Source organism: Aptenodytes forsteri, unplaced genomic scaffold (genome assembly GCF_000699145.1).
Source record: "Aptenodytes forsteri isolate BGI_AS27 unplaced genomic scaffold, ASM69914v1 Scaffold388, whole genome shotgun sequence".
Taxonomy (NCBI): domain Eukaryota; kingdom Metazoa; phylum Chordata; class Aves; order Sphenisciformes; family Spheniscidae; genus Aptenodytes; species Aptenodytes forsteri.
Window position 1 is genome coordinate 392176 of NW_008795433.1, and position 18959 is coordinate 411134.

Below are 18959 nucleotides of genomic sequence, written 5' to 3' on the forward strand. Positions count from 1 at the left end.
CCCCTAAAGGAGAAAAATAAAAATTAAAAAAAAGTGGAAGAAAAACATTGTATATAATAGTATTCTGAATCTTACGTCAGCTCTGACTGCAGCTGCTGTTCACCCTTTGTGACTCTGTGTCCCATTTTCCTCAGTCTTGAATAAAAGCAAAGCCAAATCTGTCAAATTCTGTATTGGAAACCTTTGGTAGCAAAAGTTTAAGAAAATTTTGAAAAGGATAAATAGAAAAAAGGTCTTGTCACCTATCTAGATCTGGTTTTACGTAGAAAAGACTACTTTTCTTATTATATGTAAATCAAGGTGGTGCTGCAAGCACTACGGAATGCATTTTCTTACATATGTTACAAGTGTTTTTATCTTCCTAACTCATCATCATAAAAGAACAAATACTAACTATGTTTCTAACTCAGACACTTTTTATCATGTGCAAATGCCTTTTAGGGTGCAAAGAGATTAAGTATTGTCGTTTCTGAAAAAACAGGATTCTTGCAAAACAAAAAAGATTTTTATTGAACAATTTTAAAGAACTAAATCTCATACTTTATTACTGTTTATTCTACAAGATATATGGATTGCTTCATGACAGATTTTTTTATGTATGTTGTTTTACTTGCTGGAAGAGGTGCTCTGGGCTTTTTTTTTTGCTATTTATTGTTTACTATTGCAGTAGTTAAAATATAAAAATAAATGCAATAGAATTAAATTCACTTTTTATTCTTTTTATAATCCATTCAAGGAGGAAAAACTTTTGCTTTATGATAGCTGTGGGAGCTCATTCTAATTATTTTAAATCTAAGCTTGCTTTCCAGGTTAGGTGTTGAATTTAATAGCTGTACTTAATGTTGGCCCCCTCCAGTATATAACTGCACTAATACTGATTGAAATGGCAGTAAATATATTAAAAAAAAGATTAACTGGAAAGGATGCACATTATTACATTTTCTAAAAATGTTAATTTTTTTATGAGTGCTGTAACAAGTAGAAAGAAATTCAGAAGGAAAAGATGTGCAATCCAAAAATTCCTTCTGTCAAATCCTGTGCTAACTTGACAGCAGAAAAAGGTATGATAGTCAGCATTTTCAGTGATAGATCATAAAATAGTAAGAGATCCCGTGTCAAAGATTTAGGGCTTCATTCTGCCATGTTTTGTGCAGTTTGGTCTTTATCTTGTAAAATTATTTAACTCTTAGAGGAACAAGCTTCTTGAAACCTAGGTAAAGAGGCAGTATGTGTCTGTAGATTTTGCTGAATCAAGGCCAGCAAACAAGCACTTTGTAGGACTCTGCTTTTTCTGCATGTTTAAGTTATCTATGTGAGAGAGACTGAATCACATGAAAGAACAGTCTGATGAAGATGTTGCATAGGAAGAAACTGATTTCTCCTTTACCTGAAGTTGTGAACAGTACTTCCAGTATGATGCTCATCACTGCTCTGGTTGTGACATCTGATTGCACTAGCGATACTGTCCCTTTTCAGGAAAATACAAATCAATGGCAGTTTGCCACCCAAGAGCTAAAAGAAAGGACTGACACCATAGTTCCTGTTACTAATTAGAATAAATGCATTTATTTGAGTAACCTCAAACTGGGCTAAACAATAAAATAGGTGTTAGCAAACTAAAATAACAGTTATGATGAGAATTCTTCCATAAAGGGATCTGTCAGGTGGAGAGAATTAGAAATAGTTCTGATGAAGTGCCAGATGCTCCCCCCAGGTTGTCCCAAAAGATGGGAAAAAAGCAGCCCTTAAAACAACTAAAATAAATTAAATTAATAGAATTCTTGGGCTTACCCTGAGAATTAGAAGCTCATAAAAAGATCGGTGCAATTATCTTGCTCTCGGTAACTGGATACTGGGAAACTGGGTACTGCTAGTGCCTGTGTCTACAAGGGATATTGAACGCTATCGGTTTGGATGATTTATGATCAAGCTATTCATTATATATTAAGCCAAACAAACACAGTTTTGCAGTTTCTTGTCATTGGTGTAATGTTTATTCTGTCAATATCTCATAAGGGGCTACGGAAGACAATATTTGGCTATTTTTTGTAACATAAATGTTTTCCCTTTTAGTTATTCAGATATTCTGATTGAAAGGGAGGTGTTAATGCAGAAGTACATTCATCTCGTCCAGATTGTAGAGACTGAAAAGATTGCAGCCAATCAGCTTCGACATCAGCTTGAAGATCAAGACACAGAAATTGAAAGACTTAAATCTGAGGTATGTGCCAGAGTCATCAAGCAATCATTGAATTGTAACATTTTGCTGTGTGCATTGCAATAATATTCAATATTTCTGTAATATTTGTGAAAATAACAGAACCCAGTAAGGTTAACATGTAATAGTCTCCATATGAACCCTTGGCAAAATATTTTTCTTAGGTGTATTGGGGGCTGTTAAACTGATTGGATTACTTCTTTGTCAGAGACACGTTGCTTTGCAGTATGGGTCCCATTGATTGTATTATTTCCTACCTATCTTCACATGAGGAGTTTGATCCTCGACACATTGTCTTTGGTTGTGACAGTATTGTGGACTATTCCAAACTGCTCTATTTCACCGAATGTTAAAAAATCTTATTACAGTCCTGAGCTGATAAGGTCTGAAAGGCTCACTTGGTTTTGAGAGGAGAACCAGCTCTCTTCTGGTCCTTCCTCCATCTGGATCAAGAGCCTTGCTGGTTTTCAGAGAACTGTGTTCATGTCCCTGTGACCAAATATGTGCTTGTCATTCTGTGCAGCTTTAACAGGCTTGAAGAAGGGGAAAATATTTTTCTGTTAGTTCTGTAACTAAGAGTTTCATTAACTTGAGAAAGCATTTAATGAATGGTTGTTTTTGTCAGATTATAGCTCTCAATAAAACAAAAGAAAGAATGCGACCTTATCAAGGCAACCAGGAAGATGAGGATCCAGATATTAAAAAAATTAAAAAGGTAAACATGCAGTCTTCTGTGCTTAAGAGGAGAAGGGTGGGGTGGGGGGTGTACTTCTGTATTTTAGTCTGTCTAGTTTTGTCTTCATTTATTTTTATTAAGAAAAGTCAAATAGCAAGATTCCTTTTGCCCTGCCCCTACTTAAACCTCTTAAATTACATCAGCTTCCTATGTTTCAGTGCCGCATTTATCCCATGGTGTATTTGTTACTTAAGTAATTTTTACTTGCAAGGTATATATTCAGTTTCTTAAAAAAGGTTGCACATTTCATTCAACTGCTTGTAAAGACTGAAGTTAAGTCATGGGCTATGTCCTGTGGGAATCAAGTGTATAGTGACTTTATACTCCTTTCTTATAAAAATGCTTATAAAGATATAAGAGAATGACTTATATTCTGTCACTGCAGCTGGAATACAAATATCGAAAATGCAGAGCGTAGTCTTGGTTTAGGTTGTCAGCCGGTCTGCATGATGGTTATTTTTCCAGGATATTACGGCCAATGTTTTTAGTAACAGGGACAGAAGTGTCCCCATCTGTATGGCATTTACATGTGCAGCTTTTGGTAATATTGCTTAAGGCTGGATATAACCAGCCTCCAGAACTGTGCCCATTGCTGACTCCCACTGTCGTGGTTTAACCTCAGTCGGCAACACCCACAAATCCTAATGCACGAGCATGAATGGAATTCATGCTTGAAGATGTGGTCCTGTATGTGTCACCCTTATTCTCACAGTGTTCAGTCTCTTAAATTGCATAATATCCTTTATGGTATGTGGACTTAGTTTCTGACTTTTTCTGGGTCACACAGTCTGAGTCAGGATCAGCACTGAGCTAGTACCCTTGTGTGAATTTTCCTTTTCGTGTAGATTAAACATTGTAATAGAAGCTGGAAATGTCTCTTTTAGTAGAAGGAGAGCTCTGATTCTGTATATAATTCACTGCATTCTACATCTTGATTGTTTTGACAATTGGGCCCTTTTTTAAAAGTTGTGTATTCAGAGTAAACTGCTACCAGTAGGTTTTTTGCGTTTCTCTTTCAAGATGAATGATCTTCACATCAAGATCAGGGCAAAGACATACTGAAATTTTCTGTGACCAGATATAGACCTTTTCTGTAACCTTTAATCCACTTGTGACTTCAACGGATATTACGCTTAAGTAGATTTTTCCATGACATAGAGATACTTTTTAAAAATGCCAAAAATCTGCCTTTTCTGGATAGTAGTATTGCTGGCCCAGGTGTCTGATACTAAGCAGTATATTGATACTTAGCTTTAAATACACATGCTAAGTGGTAGCTATTCAAAACAGAAAGCAAACTGAGTTTAACAACTATTTTAGAATTGCGTCAATAATGATATCGAGTCTGTCTTGAAATGTGTTACCTGGAAGCATTGCGCAATACTTTTGGGGGTATAAGAGAAATGTGTAAGGGGAGGTAAAAGGAGTTAAAAAACCTGCAAAATGCATAGCACAGTTGTGCTGATAGGAAGAGTGTATACAAAGGTGCAACATTTGAGCTTGTAGTAAAAGGTACCTTGATATGCATGTGATATCTTTGCAATCGGTTTCCTGGCAACAAATATGACCAAGGGATTGTGGAAATTTCATTAACAAACAGAAATCTAAAAAAAAATATAATTCAGGAACAATTAGATCAATAAGGGCAACAGACTTTTTTTTTTCCTTTTAAACAGAGGCATTTCATTTAAAGGGTTATTTCTACAATGAAGAGCTTATGATAAGTCATGTAATGTTTTTTCTCATTCTTCTTTTCTGCTTGGTCTATTTTTAGGTCCAGAGCTTTATGCGGGGCTGGTTATGTAGAAGAAAATGGAAAACTATTGTCCAAGATTATATTTGTTCTCCCCATGCAGAAAGTATGAGAAAAAGGAATCAGATAGTTTTTAACATGGTGGAGGCTGAATCTGAATATGTGCATCAACTTTATGTTCTTGTGAACTGTTTTCTGCGGCCCTTAAGAATGGCTGCAAGTTCAAAGAAGCCACCTATCAGTCACGATGATGTTAGTAGCATTTTCCTCAACAGGTATGGGGGTTTTTGTTTGCTTTTTGGGGGTTTCTCTGACCGCTTCTCCCCATTCTGCTTCAGTTTACAGAGGTCTGGCACTTGTTTTTTGCTCTGATGTAAGTAATGTCACTGAGGTAGACTGTGTTTCCAGGGGTGAAAGGCAAGGTGCTGTTGGTGATGCTGTTTGAAACCAGCTAGACCGCTTTGCCTCCTTACATTCTATTTCTTCCTCTGCTAAAGGAAGAAAAGGACAAATCGTGGCTCTTGGGGCAGTTCTCATAATTTTCTGTCACCTTTCCTGTTTCTTTTTCTCTTAAGAGAGCAAAATTGGACTTAGTGGCCTCATATGATCCAGATAAGATCCTGAAGATGAGTACATCAAATCTATCTTCTGTTGTCCTGCCTAAGGAGCCTCCTTCCCCTTCACTTGTCTTTTCATATCCTACAAAAACGAATTGTTCTTTGCTTTCAGCGTCCAAGTACTGTTGTAATGAGTATGTACAAATAAGCCAGCAGACATCTGATATTTGATACAGGATTGGGATTGCATCCAAGTCTGCCCCAGACTTCTAAGAAATAGAACATGTTCCTTTAGTTATGAGACATGATCACTGTACTCTTTACTTACAACTGGGATGTCCCCTACTTCTGTTGACCTCATAAGCTAAAATACAATATTAAAGTTCATGTTACAGAAAAGTTGTAAGCTTTAAATCTTAAGCAGCCGCAAGCAAGAATGTAGATGACTACAACTGGCTTGAGGTTTCTGCATCTTACTGGTCCTCTCAAACTACTGAATGCGTTGTCAAGAATATTCTTGGAAAGCCTATTCATTAAACTGTGTGGAACATGTTATTTAATAGATTCTTTTATTTAAAAGAACTGAACAGTTAGAATATGCTTTCTACACCAAATACTATATATTTTTTAGACATACTACACTAAAAATTTTAAACAATGCAATAAAAGGAAGCACTTACTTCCATAATAATAACTATGTTCTGTTTTTTCTAGCAAAGTGCAAAACATACTACTAAGCAGGAAGAGATGTTTCTCTGTGAATTATTAATCAGAAAACAAAACCTGAATTGTCTTTTTGTTTCTTTAAATACTTGTTTTTCAGTGAAACAATCATGTTTCTTCATGAGATATTTCACCAAGGCTTAAAAGCAAGAATAGCTAATTGGCCTACCTTAATCCTAGGTAAGTTACTATATTTTCTCTAGGGGTACAATTTTCGTATTTATTTTTGAAATTACAGTAAGGTGTTTTTTCTTTTAAAGACAGGACTTTTTTAAAGTCCTTTTTGAATGGAATGCATTCCCAGAACTAACACCACAAAATCTGGTGTAGTGGGAGTCCCACGTGGGCAGTAATGACTGTCTTCCAGTCTGTATATGAGAATGCCTCTGCCCTAAGCATTGATTAGACATGGACCCCTGAATTTTCAGTGATACTGTCTAATTATTAGCTAATCAGAACAACCATGTTTTGGCAGGTGAAAGAGCTGAGTTTAATGTTTCTAACGTCTCAGTATATTGGAAACAGAACTGGTTATAGTAATTCACTTCCATAAAACATAGTAGTTTCTTTAAAAATATATTTCAAGAGATGGGTAGCTGGAAAAAAAAAGCATTTCTTGACTTTTTCTAGCTGACTTATTTGACATTCTGCTGCCAATGCTGAACATATATCAAGAATTTGTTCGGAATCATCAATATAGTCTACAAGTACTGGCAAACTGTAAACAAAACAGAGATTTTGACAAACTTTTGAAGCAATATGAAGCCAACCCAGCATGTGAGGGGCGAATGCTGGAGACTTTCCTTACTTACCCCATGTTTCAGGTAGTCTCTGTATATTTTTTGTGACTATTGTTTTTAATGATTGGTTGATTCATTTTGTGTTACTGACATTACGGTTGATTGAAGATTCTTCTTGCTTAACTAAAAATACTCTTATGCAAATTAATTTAGTTTTAATTTATTTCATTATTATACTGAAACTCTGCCTGTAGAAATCTTTGCTCCAACTATACTGATTCATCTCTATTCAGAATCTTATGTATGTTGAACGGGAATGTGGGATGAGGACTAGTGCCAAAAGAAAAAAAGCTGAGAAATAATTACTCCACTTCTGCCTGCTGCAGGATTATGAAGCAGTCCAGACAGGGACAATATACCTGGTATAGCAAGTTAGAGCAGCCACAGGCATTTTACTAGGAATACATTTTGAAACTTTCCTTCCACTTTGTTCGCCAGTGTCTTGATGTTTAGAAAATGAAAAATATATAGCAGAAGTTTTGAAAACTTTATTTATCCTTTCAGTGTTTTGACTTGATCTGCCTGAATTAATTATTTGCGGCTATTTTAAGAGTTCTGTGAAACACTGGTCTGATGATTTTGTGTCTTTTACATTTAACCTAACATTTTACTCATCAAGAGAGTAGTCAACCCCCTCAGTTTGTTCAGTTACTGGCAAACCAAGTAGAGTAAAAAAAAAAAAGGGGTGTCAGTGACACTTGCGTTAGTGCTAGTTATTCATATTAGCTTAAAGGGCGGTTAGCACCTGTAACAATACAGTTTTTTAGCTTTGAGCTTGTATATTGTAAAGTGTTGGGATTTTTTCGTTGAGCAGGAACAAGGTCATGGGATCTTAGAAGGGAGAGAGAGGGTCTTATTCATATGTGGTGGAGGATGTCATCACTGATGACCTTTCACTTCAGCATAATAAGTCATGTCTCCTTCTCCTAAATAACTTTTATTCTGTAAAGACAAGTTATACTGCGGTATCACTTGGTTCTGGTTAAAAGCCCTGAAACTGCTTTAAGTAATAATAAATGGATCAGGATCCTTGTGCTACCCTGTGGCCTTTAATAGTCAAATACTGCGTATTCTTCAGTGTTCATTAGTGCAATGTTAATTTTGTCTAAATGCAAACAGGTCAGCTGGCATTTTCAAAGTCACAAGAAATTTAAATGCACATATCCTATTAAAATTGGGGGAAGGTATGTATGGATCTCCCAGGGAGTTTTGAAAGTTTTCTCTATTGGCACTTGGATAGCAGCATGAAACAATGAAATTTAATGTCATATTTGTGGCTGCCTCTGATCTGATCTTTTCCTTAAAATGCCATAAATGGATCTTGTGCTTCCTCAGACTGAAAACATACATATGCATATGCAGTCTCTATAACCCAAATGTTCAGTATTTTTGGCAGTAGTTATATTTAGAATGTATGTATAATAATTTAGCTGTGGATATTCATTTTAAAAAGACTATGTTTGCAAAACTTTTCTGACCAAGGTAATAGCTAATATTTAACAAAAAGTTGTCTTGGAATTATTCCTTTAGGGATTTACTGGTTTTATACCTAATTTTTTTTAAGATTCCTAGATATATTATAACACTCCATGAACTTCTGGCTCACACACCACATGAACATGTTGAGCGAAAAAGCCTTGAATTTGCTAAATCTAAACTAGAAGAACTTTCAAGGTAAGATTTTTCTACCTTTTGTTTGATAATCTTGAATCAAAGGTTTTGAAATGGAAAATCTATTTTCTTTATTTTGGTTTGGTTTTGTTCTTTTTTAAAAAATTCTTTTAAAGAAAAGGATCAAAACCAAAACAAAATGAAGATAATGAAAAAAACCAAAAATACCCCAATCTAATACTTTGACTCTTCTATTTTTTTTTTTGGCTAACATAAATCTACAAGTGTCTCCTTCTATTTTGGGTAGGGGAGAATAGGAGTTGCGCTATAAGCCACCTGCTCCTGGGTTATGAGCAAAGCAACCTTCTTTACATAGAGAAATACATTTTTTTTTTCCACAGTGTAAAGATAAAGAGCATTTCCAATACTCTGTGACAATGGGAATCAATCAGGGTCTTGAAAAGTACTGAGTTCTCAATCTGTGTTATAGTTTACGTGCGTTAATGAAATAACTGGTTTTCACATATGCTTCAAATAATGCCAGATAAACAGGAACTAAAGATATATCTTGAGAACTGGTGCTCCCTGTAGAAACCTGCAAAATTAAGCTCTTCCCTGAACTCCCAGACCATTCTCAGATGTTCCCCTCTGTCAGCCCAGTAAGAAATTTGGCTGTTATCTCTGGGAAACACAGTTTTCTGCTGTGAACACAGAAATGCTGTGTGAACTCCAGGATATAAATCTTGAGTACCTATCTGGAGTATTCACCAAAGATGTACTTGGAGAATATTTAGTTGTAAAAGAGGGATCGCTTTATAGCTTTTGTTAATTGCATGCTCTTGACTGCTTGGTTTTCTTATTCTGTTAAGACAAAGTTGCTACCTTGTGCAAACCACCCGTTAATTTGGAGCTTTTTTCTCCTGCTGTATCTTTAACAGAGGCAGCTTTCTGGATCAGGTCATGTTGTGCCACCTCTTCAAGCTCTAACTTCTGAAAGAGCTGGGCAGGCAATATCTTTTACAGAAATGTCTGTGTTTGACTCCTGCAGTGTTCAGCAAGTTCCGCCCTGTTCTGAGGCCATCTGAAGCAGAAAGAAGTAACGTCTCCTTTCCACTCAAGGAAAGCAGAGAATTTCTCTGGCCAGGGTCATGTGCACAAGCAGATCAATCAGCTTTGACTTGGCTTCATCTCATAAGTCAGAGTTCATTGCTGATCCAACTAATTCGTCACTGAACATTCAGAATTGGAGGCTGAGACTGATTGATCCTCCTCTGCTCATAAGGCAGGCAGTATAGACCACAAATACAAAACTTTGTGACGTATTTCCATCCCTTTAATGTAGTTCTGAGGGAGGAGGAGCTTTCAGATAGTGCAGTCCGGTCCCAGTTCAGGAAAGTATTATACATCACAAGACCAATATAAACTTCTGGGTTGGGTTCAGCCTTGAAAAAATCTGTATTTCTCTGTGTAAGAGGAGGACACCTGTGAAAAAAAGTGGAAGAAAATAAGCGGTGAGCCATCAAGGCTGTGGTTGTTATAGGAAGCAAGGGGGAAGTGAATGGTACATTCAGATGTAAACTGAAGCAGAACAGAGTGGGAACCTAAAGTCAAGGGCAGGGACTCTACAGTATGTAATAACCAATACAAAATGCTAGGAAACGTTTCCATGTTTGTGGCAGCTGAGTCTGTTAAGGATCAAGAAGTACTATTCTGTCAGCTGTGAAGGGTTTTTAGCTTGGTGCCATCTGTCAGATGTGTTTAGGAGTAGTCTAAAAACAAGTCTGGCAAAATTGGTTCCACTGCTGAAAAAATGAAATGATTGCAAGAATTATTTGAAAGGGAAGGAAAAAAGGCAAGAGACTTGCTCTAGAGTGATCAAGTACTGCATGTGTACATCTGTTTTGTAGCAGGTGGCAAAGGACATCAGCTACCTTCTGTGTCTACACTGTGTAAGTGCAAGTGAAAATAGACACAACAGGTGCAAGATAGATTTCAGGGAATTTAAAGTGCGCTTTGTATTGTGTCTAACAGGGTGATGCATGATGAAGTGAGTGACACAGAAAACATTCGGAAGAATCTAGCCATAGAAAGAACAATAGTTGAAGGCTGTGATATATTACTGGATACCAGCCAAACTTTTATACGCCAAGGTAAGACATTCTTCTTTAAAGCTATCCATATAATCATGAAAAAATTGCATGAAAAGCAGCAGGGTTCATGTTGCCATCATTGGGCAGGTCATTGCACTGGGCACAGCTAACATCCTAAGACTACTCATGGTCCGTGGAGGGTAAGTCACAAAATGCTCTGATGACAACTAATTTTGGGCTGTAGTTGAACGCCGCTTCCATGCTGTTTTCTTCAGGAACCTTGAAAAACAGCAGCACATGAATGGTAAAACACCCATGGGACAGTAATGTACATACTGCCTGGACTGTGATCTTCAAAGGGATGGAAATTACCTACAGCTCCACAGAGAGCGGGGCTGCCTGGCCAGTTAATGTGGCAGTCCCAGCTGATACCAACATTTGGGCAAAAGCGCAGGAGGAGCTTGAAGCTTTGTCAGTGGTAAAGTGATTGCTAGGAAAGAAAACAGCTATTGGTTGTTCCTATATTTCTCGGTGCTTTGGAAACATCTCAAATTGATAATGCGAGCATAGATATAATACCTAAACATACTCACTTTGCCTCTTGAGAGATGCATTTTTGGGCTTCAGTAGAAGTTCAGGATAGATATAAAAAGCACTTCTACAAGAAGAAGTCATGAAGAAAAGGCATCCTGTTCTGTCAGGAATGTAGGACTACTTCTAATATAATAGTTAGCAAAACAAGAGAGGAAGAGCCATACTGTATTCTTTTCTGTCTATTCTTGGTGGTTTTGGAAACTCTTTCTATTGAAGCTTAGGTGTAGCAGAGGTGGAATTTGTTGTTAAGTTCCACAAAATAGCGATAAAATAACTTTTCCATTTAAAATAGGTGTCACTTTTTACCAGGAACTGCAAACTGGTTGCAGTTCTTATTTGGTGGGGTTTACTTTAATGTTAAACCAGCAAACATGAAAACTTCATAACTAAAGCTTATTTTTCTCCCATTTATATAATAATTTACTGCTGGATCTTTTGCAACAAGTTAGTGGGTTTGTATATAGTAACTACAGATCTGTAGTGCAGCATTTTCACTAGGTACAAGCTTCTTTATGTCTGAAAAGTGTTAAATGTATTTAGGAAAGGTTAGGAATGTAATTTAGGTGCATCCCTTCATGCGACCTTTTCTAGATAGCCTCAGCAGAATATTTGGTGTTTAAATAGAGCCATATACACAGCTGGTAATTTAATAGGCTTTGTATACATTTTGACATCCATTCTGTGGTGTTTCTGCAGTCATGTGGCCAAACTAACTATGAAACTTTCCATAATAACTTCCAAGATTGTTTGTGCAACAGTCACTGTTAAATTACTTGATTCTTCATTGAGTATGTGCATTTGTTATAACTGAGGTATTTAAAGAGTTATGAATACGCCTTTGAGAAAAATACAAAGCTGTTGTGTTGCATCCACAGCCAAAAAATTATCGGGCTGTGATTCTCCTAGATTGATTTGTACAGTACAATTTAATTACATTCTAGATTTTTTTTTCAATATGATTACAACATTTTGTATTTATATATTTATTGGGTTTTTTCCCCTTAAGATTGGCTGGTATTATTTTGTCTGTGTACCAGTATTATTTTTTCTGTGGGAATCAGTCTGAAAAAGATTACTGTTGGAGTGTTGGACCCAGGTCAAACCCATAGTTTAAGTACATTACATTCAGATTTATTTCTGGGCATACAGTCAAAGGACAGTGGACAAGACTGTATGTTACAGAAGGCTGTATCACAGTGGTATCTTTTGGAACGTCCACTGCATGTGATTTTGTGTAAGTGCAGAAATCTGAATAGAGCTAATGAAGGAGTACTGAGCCCGTTTTCCTTTCGCATCTGACAGTAGGGTCACTTCGACAGTGATGTCCATCTCCTCTAATTTCAGTTAGGCTCCTATTTGTGTGGAACAGTGTAGACAGGTACAGGAAACCTCTTTTCAGCTTAAAAAAGGAGAGAGGTGCTTTTAGCTTTGTTCAGGCTTTTTCTGTGAAGGTTAATTACAACTTTGCCGTACGTTATATACTTTACTTTTCTAAGAAGAGATTGTTTCTGTTGAGCTGTACAAGTTTAGATCATAGGAACTCTCTCTGGCAGTGCTTTGCAATGTAGATTGTGGATTCCCCTTCAGGTTTCTTGGGGTCTCCTTTTCTCTGTCTCTTACTTTGAGAAGAGACAGACTTTATTGTCAGGCACACTGTAAGTCATGGCAGACAATGAAGGAACATTTTCTTTAAGAGTCTAAAGGAAACAGGGAGTTGCAATCTGCAACCAAACATTGTCTGACACCCAGACAGCCGGGCAGCTGGAGGCCCTTTAGATGCCTCCACTCTGTCTGATGTTCCTGCCATCAGCTGCTATGAATTTACCTCTACTGATAAATATATCACAATGACAAAATCATGGAATAGTTAGTTGAGGTTGGAAGGGACTTCTGGAAATTATCCAGTCCAATCTCACCTGCTCAAAGCAGCATTAGCTGGAGTAGGTTGCTCTGTACCACATCCAGCTGGGTTTTGGTTGTTTCCAAGGATGGAGACTCCACAGCCTCTCTGAGTGAGCAACCTGTTCCAGTGTTTGACCATCCTTACAGTAAAATTAAAAGGCCTCCAGAATAGAGAAAGCTAAACTGAATTTGTAAATCAGGCAGTTACATGTAGACTAAAAAATATTCTTTTTTTAAATACAAACTTTTGTGTTTGTTGGATTGAACAAAGGCTAATAGAGTGACTGTTCTGGCAGTATTGAAGTACTGAAAGTGCCTAGGTCTGTAGCTGGATAAAAATTCCTGAGATTACACTGATCGTCCAAACTATACTATTAATGAATGTTCTAAAATTAGCCTCACTTGCTCATTGCAACTGTACATTGGCCAATTGTGACCATTTTTTTCCTTAAGAGGAAATCTGTAGTAGAATGCATGGTGGACAAGTACCCAGTTTCATTAATCACAAAAGCTTGATGGGAATGCATGAGGTCCTTGCTTGATGTCAGCCATGCAGCACGTATAGGAGATGTGTTTCTCTCTGTAAATACTGAGTATCAAAGAGAGATAATGCAGTCTCTCTTCTCTGCATTTAAAAAATCTAGTTTCTTTTGATTTACGTTATTAAGTAATAACATTTCGTCTCCATACAAGAACACCAGCCCATTTTAGCAGAGCATAATATGGTATTCCTGAAAGCATTCTAATGAAAATAAAATTAAAAAAAAGGTGAGTTCCAAAGCTATATCTGTATCATATTTATAGATACTATTATTCTAAGGAGCAAAGCAGAAACAAAATGTACAGGTAGAATATTGTTACCCTACATGTGTAGAGAGAATTTCAGGAGAAAAATGACAATTTTGTGATGAGAAGTTGCTCGGGAATTGTTTTGTACATACTCCTTGGCCTTGCAATGGGAGCTGGGGGGCAATCAGTGTAACAGAAAAGTCACAGTTCCAACACAAGAGAATGATCTCCTTCCTGTCTTTCACAGTTGAGGCAGGTAGGCTGTTTTGTCCAGGGGAAATGTAGAACAACGAACGAGTATTTGTGGGTTTTGGTCAGAATTTAAGCGAACCTACAAATGTTCCAGACCTTTGCGAATTTCTAGAGTAGAACTTTACCCCACTGTTTTGTTGCAGTGACACAAATCACGTTGTACGCATTTAGTTTAAATGTGAATTGGCTGTCAAAGAACACTATACTGTTGTAAATTTACTGGTGTATATTTTGCTATGCCAGACAGTATGAGTTTCAAATACATTAATAACTTAAGACTAATTCAATGTATAGAGGGAGCTAAGTGTAGAAAAATGTACATAAACAGTAGCTTTCTCAGTTACCTTAATTTCTCTGTTTGTTAGTTTAAGATTGTGTATGTGAACTTTGAACAAGAGAATTTTTTTGGCAATGTACAGTAAGAATTACTAATCTAATATTTCATGGATAATTCTTTCAATTGTGTCAAGATGCTGCCGCTAGTTTGAGCTTTGATATAGCTATGCTAGTCCAATATCTTGTTGCCTCTGAAAGAAGCAGGCCAATATCCATTCCCTCACACTTGTTCTGCTGCTGTTACTTCTTTGCATCACCACTGGTGCTTTTTTGACCTTGCAGTGAGGCGTATCGGGGAGCTAAGTAAGCTACTTCGTTGTAGCATTAGTTTTCTGCTGGTTTAGCTCTATTAGCTAGCTAATGTTGGAATAAGATGAGAGCAAGTGTAAGGGTGATAGTAAGGATAGATGTGTGGGAATGAGATCAGGAGGTCTCCTGGCTGTCCTGTCTGGTAATGGCAAGTTGTATCATAAAATCTTTCCCTTCAATATACAGAGGAATTACACTTCACCACCAAATTTGACTCTGTATCCAAAATCAGAAGTGATACACATGGTGACATCAATCTGGAAAAGTTGGTCAGAGACTGGTTTTGAGGTATGAAACGGCAGAGGAGCAAAGCTGTCCCCAGTCTGGAGTTATGCAGAACACAAATTCAGACTTATGTACCTGGGTTCAATTTAGTTCAGAAGTGTTTTACTGGTAATACATTTTAGATAAGCTGTAGAGCACTGAAAATTATGCAGTATAAGATAAGAGGAAGAAATGTGCTTCATTTCCATCTCTGTTGTACACAGGCACACATACACAAACTCTTTTCCTTCAAAACCTGTTCTTTTCATCCTCTGTCTCTTTGGCTTGTAAGTAATATATCTTTTGCAAGTCTAGCAGCTGTCAAAAGTGCAGTTTGCTGTTCAGCTTCATTTTCTGATCAATGTACTATTAGTGTGTTTAAATTGCATAAGAATTTGCCCAAGATCTAATCCTGCCATGTACATAAGTATTAGTCTAGACTGTACTTATTTGAGTCTATCGTAAAAACCAAAGTGAACTTGTGCAAAAAAAGATGATCGACTTGTGCTTAAAACAGATGCTGATATATATTGATACCTACTAGATGAAAAGTTGCATTAATTAGTATCATAATATTCAATGCATTAGCACTTTAAACACTGCCTACTAAATATTACTATTGCACAGTAAGTTTTTCATCTTTATTATCAGGTTCCCTTATTCAAGTCCCTTCAGTTGAGAGGGGAAAACTTAGTAAAGTTCGTCTGGGATCATTATCTTTGAAGAAAGAAGGAGAAAGGCAGTGCTTCTTATTTACAAAACATTTTTTAATTTGTACGAGAAGTTCAGGAGGAAAACTGCATCTGCTCAAGGTACAGACTTTACATTATGACTCAATTTACAAAATGAAAACACAACTTCAGTGAAATTGTAGTATTTTATTATTCTATGGCTTTAACCTGAGATTTTAATGTGTAGTTATAAACAGAAATGAGGTGATGCACAGTGATTGACTGCTCTGTCTTCTCATTGCAAATAATAGAATTCAGCCAAAGTTCTTTCTGCCTACATCTTTTTTTCTAAAACCCTGTAATTCTGATAAGCTGGGGGTTAGAAATAAGACATCAACATGTCTATCTGTATAAGCTAGTACTGAATGTAAGTCAGTTTTCAGTGTATAAATCAGCCAGTACAACCCTGTGGAAGTACCAAAGAATAATTTCCAGAGCTCTAATAAAATTAATTTTAAAAGTCAATTCCGCTTTCCTGAACAGCACATTCTCTTGAACTGAAAGCTCTTCTAAGAACACTCTACTTATTAATTTGTTGAGAATCGGGCTTTCATAGTGTAGACTTGTGAAGAAAGAGAGATTGGTAGTTTACGGAGTGGGTTATATTGAATAGAATTTTAATTTAACAAAGACATTTCTGAAGCATTATTAAGACTTTTCGTATGCTTTCTCACTTTGCATCCCTTAAATAGTTCAAGTATTTTGCAAAGTAAATAGAGTATAACTGAACCTTTAAAAAAATCTTGTATGTATTTGTTTTAAATTCAGGAGAAGATGAAATTCTAGTTACCTTTTTTGAAACTTGTGAACAAGTCTGTATGTGAGATTATAGTGTGGTAAAAATGAAAGAAATTTTGTACATTTGAGTATATTATTGATTTGTTAGATTAAGACAAATGTTATATTTAGTTCTTGAGGAAAAATGTGCATCATGAAATTGATATATCTTCCTAAGAACTCTGAGTAATGTAAAATCTTAGAGTAAGGTGTATCAAAGATTAAAAATAACTATAATAACAAATGAGAACAAATGTCAAACTTTGTGAAAAATGTGCTTTGTTTTCATAGACGGGAGGTGTTTTGTCTTTAATAGAGTGCACACTGATCGAGGAGACAGACACGAGTGATGATGATTGTAAGTTACATTCAGCTGTTTGTAGTAATTACAGTTTCTGGTTTCTTAAAATTGGTACCCTTTGTTTATTTTTCATAAGAGCAAATTGATACGTTCTCCCCTTTCAGGAAAGCGGAGGAATACAGTGTTAAACTGATTCAGTAGAACAGATGTTTTAATAATGGGCATGCTGGCTTGGATAAGGGTTTGTTTTGTTATGTTTGTTCTCGCTGTTGACATCCCACATAGGATTTTCAAGTAGACTGGCTGAAGGAATGTGACAAAGTATTTGCTGACTTTTGTATACAAGTTCACCCCGAGGATCTCGGAAAGAAAAAAATATGCCTCAAAAGAAGAAACAGATAATTGGGTGTCTTAAATACATGGAGATTGAGTGAGTTGGCAGAATTAGTGGGAAGTTTTTGTCTTGGACTCCCTACAAATCTTGACTGCAAGCTTGTTCAAATGAAATAACAAAACACATTCCCAAGCTGATTTCATTGTTACTCATTTTGTCTTCCATCCTGCAGTTTTATTGAATTGTGAAAGTAGTTTCATTAACTTCAGCGATACTTCTAGTATGCTGAGAGTATATCTGTGTAGAAGTGTTAGAAGGACTTTAGCCTTATTTGGCATCTTTAAAAGTAATTTACAGTGTCTCCCGCTATTGCATGTTTGTAACTTTTTTTGTTTGGTGTATGTGAAAAACAAAATCAGTGTTGGATCCCCAGTTGGATTTGCTCTTTGTCAGAGAGATGTTTTAAACTAACTTCCATTTTAAATTAAACCGTTATTTTCTTTGTTTTATAGTCTGAAATCTCACATTTTTACTTTTTTCCCCCTTCTGGCTGTAAAGCAAAAGGTTCTGGACAAGTTTTTGGACATCTTGATTTCAAGCTTGTAGTTGAACCTACGGATGCTCCTCCTTTTACTGTTGTCCTTTTAGCCCCATCACGACAGGAGAAAGCTGCATGGACAAGTGATATAAGTCAGGTAGCTTAATGCATTCTTTATCTTGTTTGTATTGAGATCTTAATTTATTCTGTATTTCTGAAAAATAATCCAAGAGAGGGATGTTGATTTCTTGAGGGCTGATTTGCTGTGATGTATATGAAAAACCCTTAGTGTTACCTGTTTTCCTCAAAATTTTGTCTTTGCATTTGAGTCATCAGTGAAATGTGTTTCTCAATGAGAGAGATGGGATATAAAATACAAAATTGTCAGTTGACAAGCATAATACTAATGGTAGTCATTTTTATGTCTAAGGAGAGCCCATCCAGCTATGTATTTTAATTTAAGAAGAAGGATAGTACTACATAACTTTCATACAGATCAAAAAACACCTGAGAATCCTGAGAGTGAAAATGATACCATACGACATCAATATCATATCCCATGCAGTGAGAAAATTAAATAAAATATGTTTTCCACCAAAAGAATGCTAAAAGAACATTATAAATTATTACTAAGCATTCTGACAGACTGCAGGAACTGTCTTTATTGTGAATGAAGAAAAATGGTGTTTTAAAATACTTTAATGTCGGGTAACTTTTTTTTTTAGTGCTTTTGGCAAAAAACATAGTAGACTTTTATCAGAATCTATTTGGGGAAGGAAGTTGAATGTGCTATGAAATATCTGAACTTTCAACTAACTAGATCTGAATTTAGACTATTGCTGTTTTGTTTAGGCAGGCAACCAACAACTATATAGATTTCTCATAGTTCTGAATTTGAGTCCTATCCTCTATTAATTTCAAGAGAAGTAGTTGATTAGACAAATATCAGTGTGGAATTTGATGGATTTCTAAAGATGCTGCCATTGCTGGCAACACCTCCAGATGGATTATCATCATAATGAGTAGAAATTGCTTAAAAATAAGTATTCTGAGTTAACTTTCTTCTGGACTAACTTTTTTAAAGGAACAAAAATATGGAGATAAAAATCTGAAAATATGGTATGAGCTGGGAACCTTGGTCTCACTGCAACTGAGTACATACAGATCTTACAGACAGACCTCGTTGCAGAATTTTTTACAAAATGGATTTTCAGTGAATTATGTTGTTCCATTGACACATAAAAGTATTGGAATTATTTGCTGGGGAGGAAAGACCGTTTAAGAACTGGCCTGGAGCATGGGACATCCAGGAATAAGTCCATTCTTAGCCTACATAATGATGAA

At 36.2% G+C, this 18959-nt stretch overlaps 1 protein-coding gene across 1 annotated transcript in view; it reads left to right on the top strand.

The window, feature by feature from the left end:
* RASGRF2 (Ras protein specific guanine nucleotide releasing factor 2) overlaps positions 1 to 18959 on the top strand; it is a 145798-nt gene that overhangs the window by 55609 nt on the left and 71230 nt on the right. Inside the window, exons 3-12 of the mRNA XM_009281018.1 lie at positions 2074 to 2221; positions 2844 to 2933; positions 4729 to 4982; positions 6088 to 6167; positions 6618 to 6811; positions 8352 to 8461; positions 10430 to 10548; positions 15586 to 15746; positions 16734 to 16800; positions 17636 to 17772. Of these exons, the coding sequence (XP_009279293.1) occupies positions 2074 to 2221; positions 2844 to 2933; positions 4729 to 4982; positions 6088 to 6167; positions 6618 to 6811; positions 8352 to 8461; positions 10430 to 10548; positions 15586 to 15746; positions 16734 to 16800; positions 17636 to 17772 (1360 nt within the window). The remainder of the gene's footprint in view (positions 1 to 2073; positions 2222 to 2843; positions 2934 to 4728; positions 4983 to 6087; positions 6168 to 6617; positions 6812 to 8351; positions 8462 to 10429; positions 10549 to 15585; positions 15747 to 16733; positions 16801 to 17635; positions 17773 to 18959) is intronic.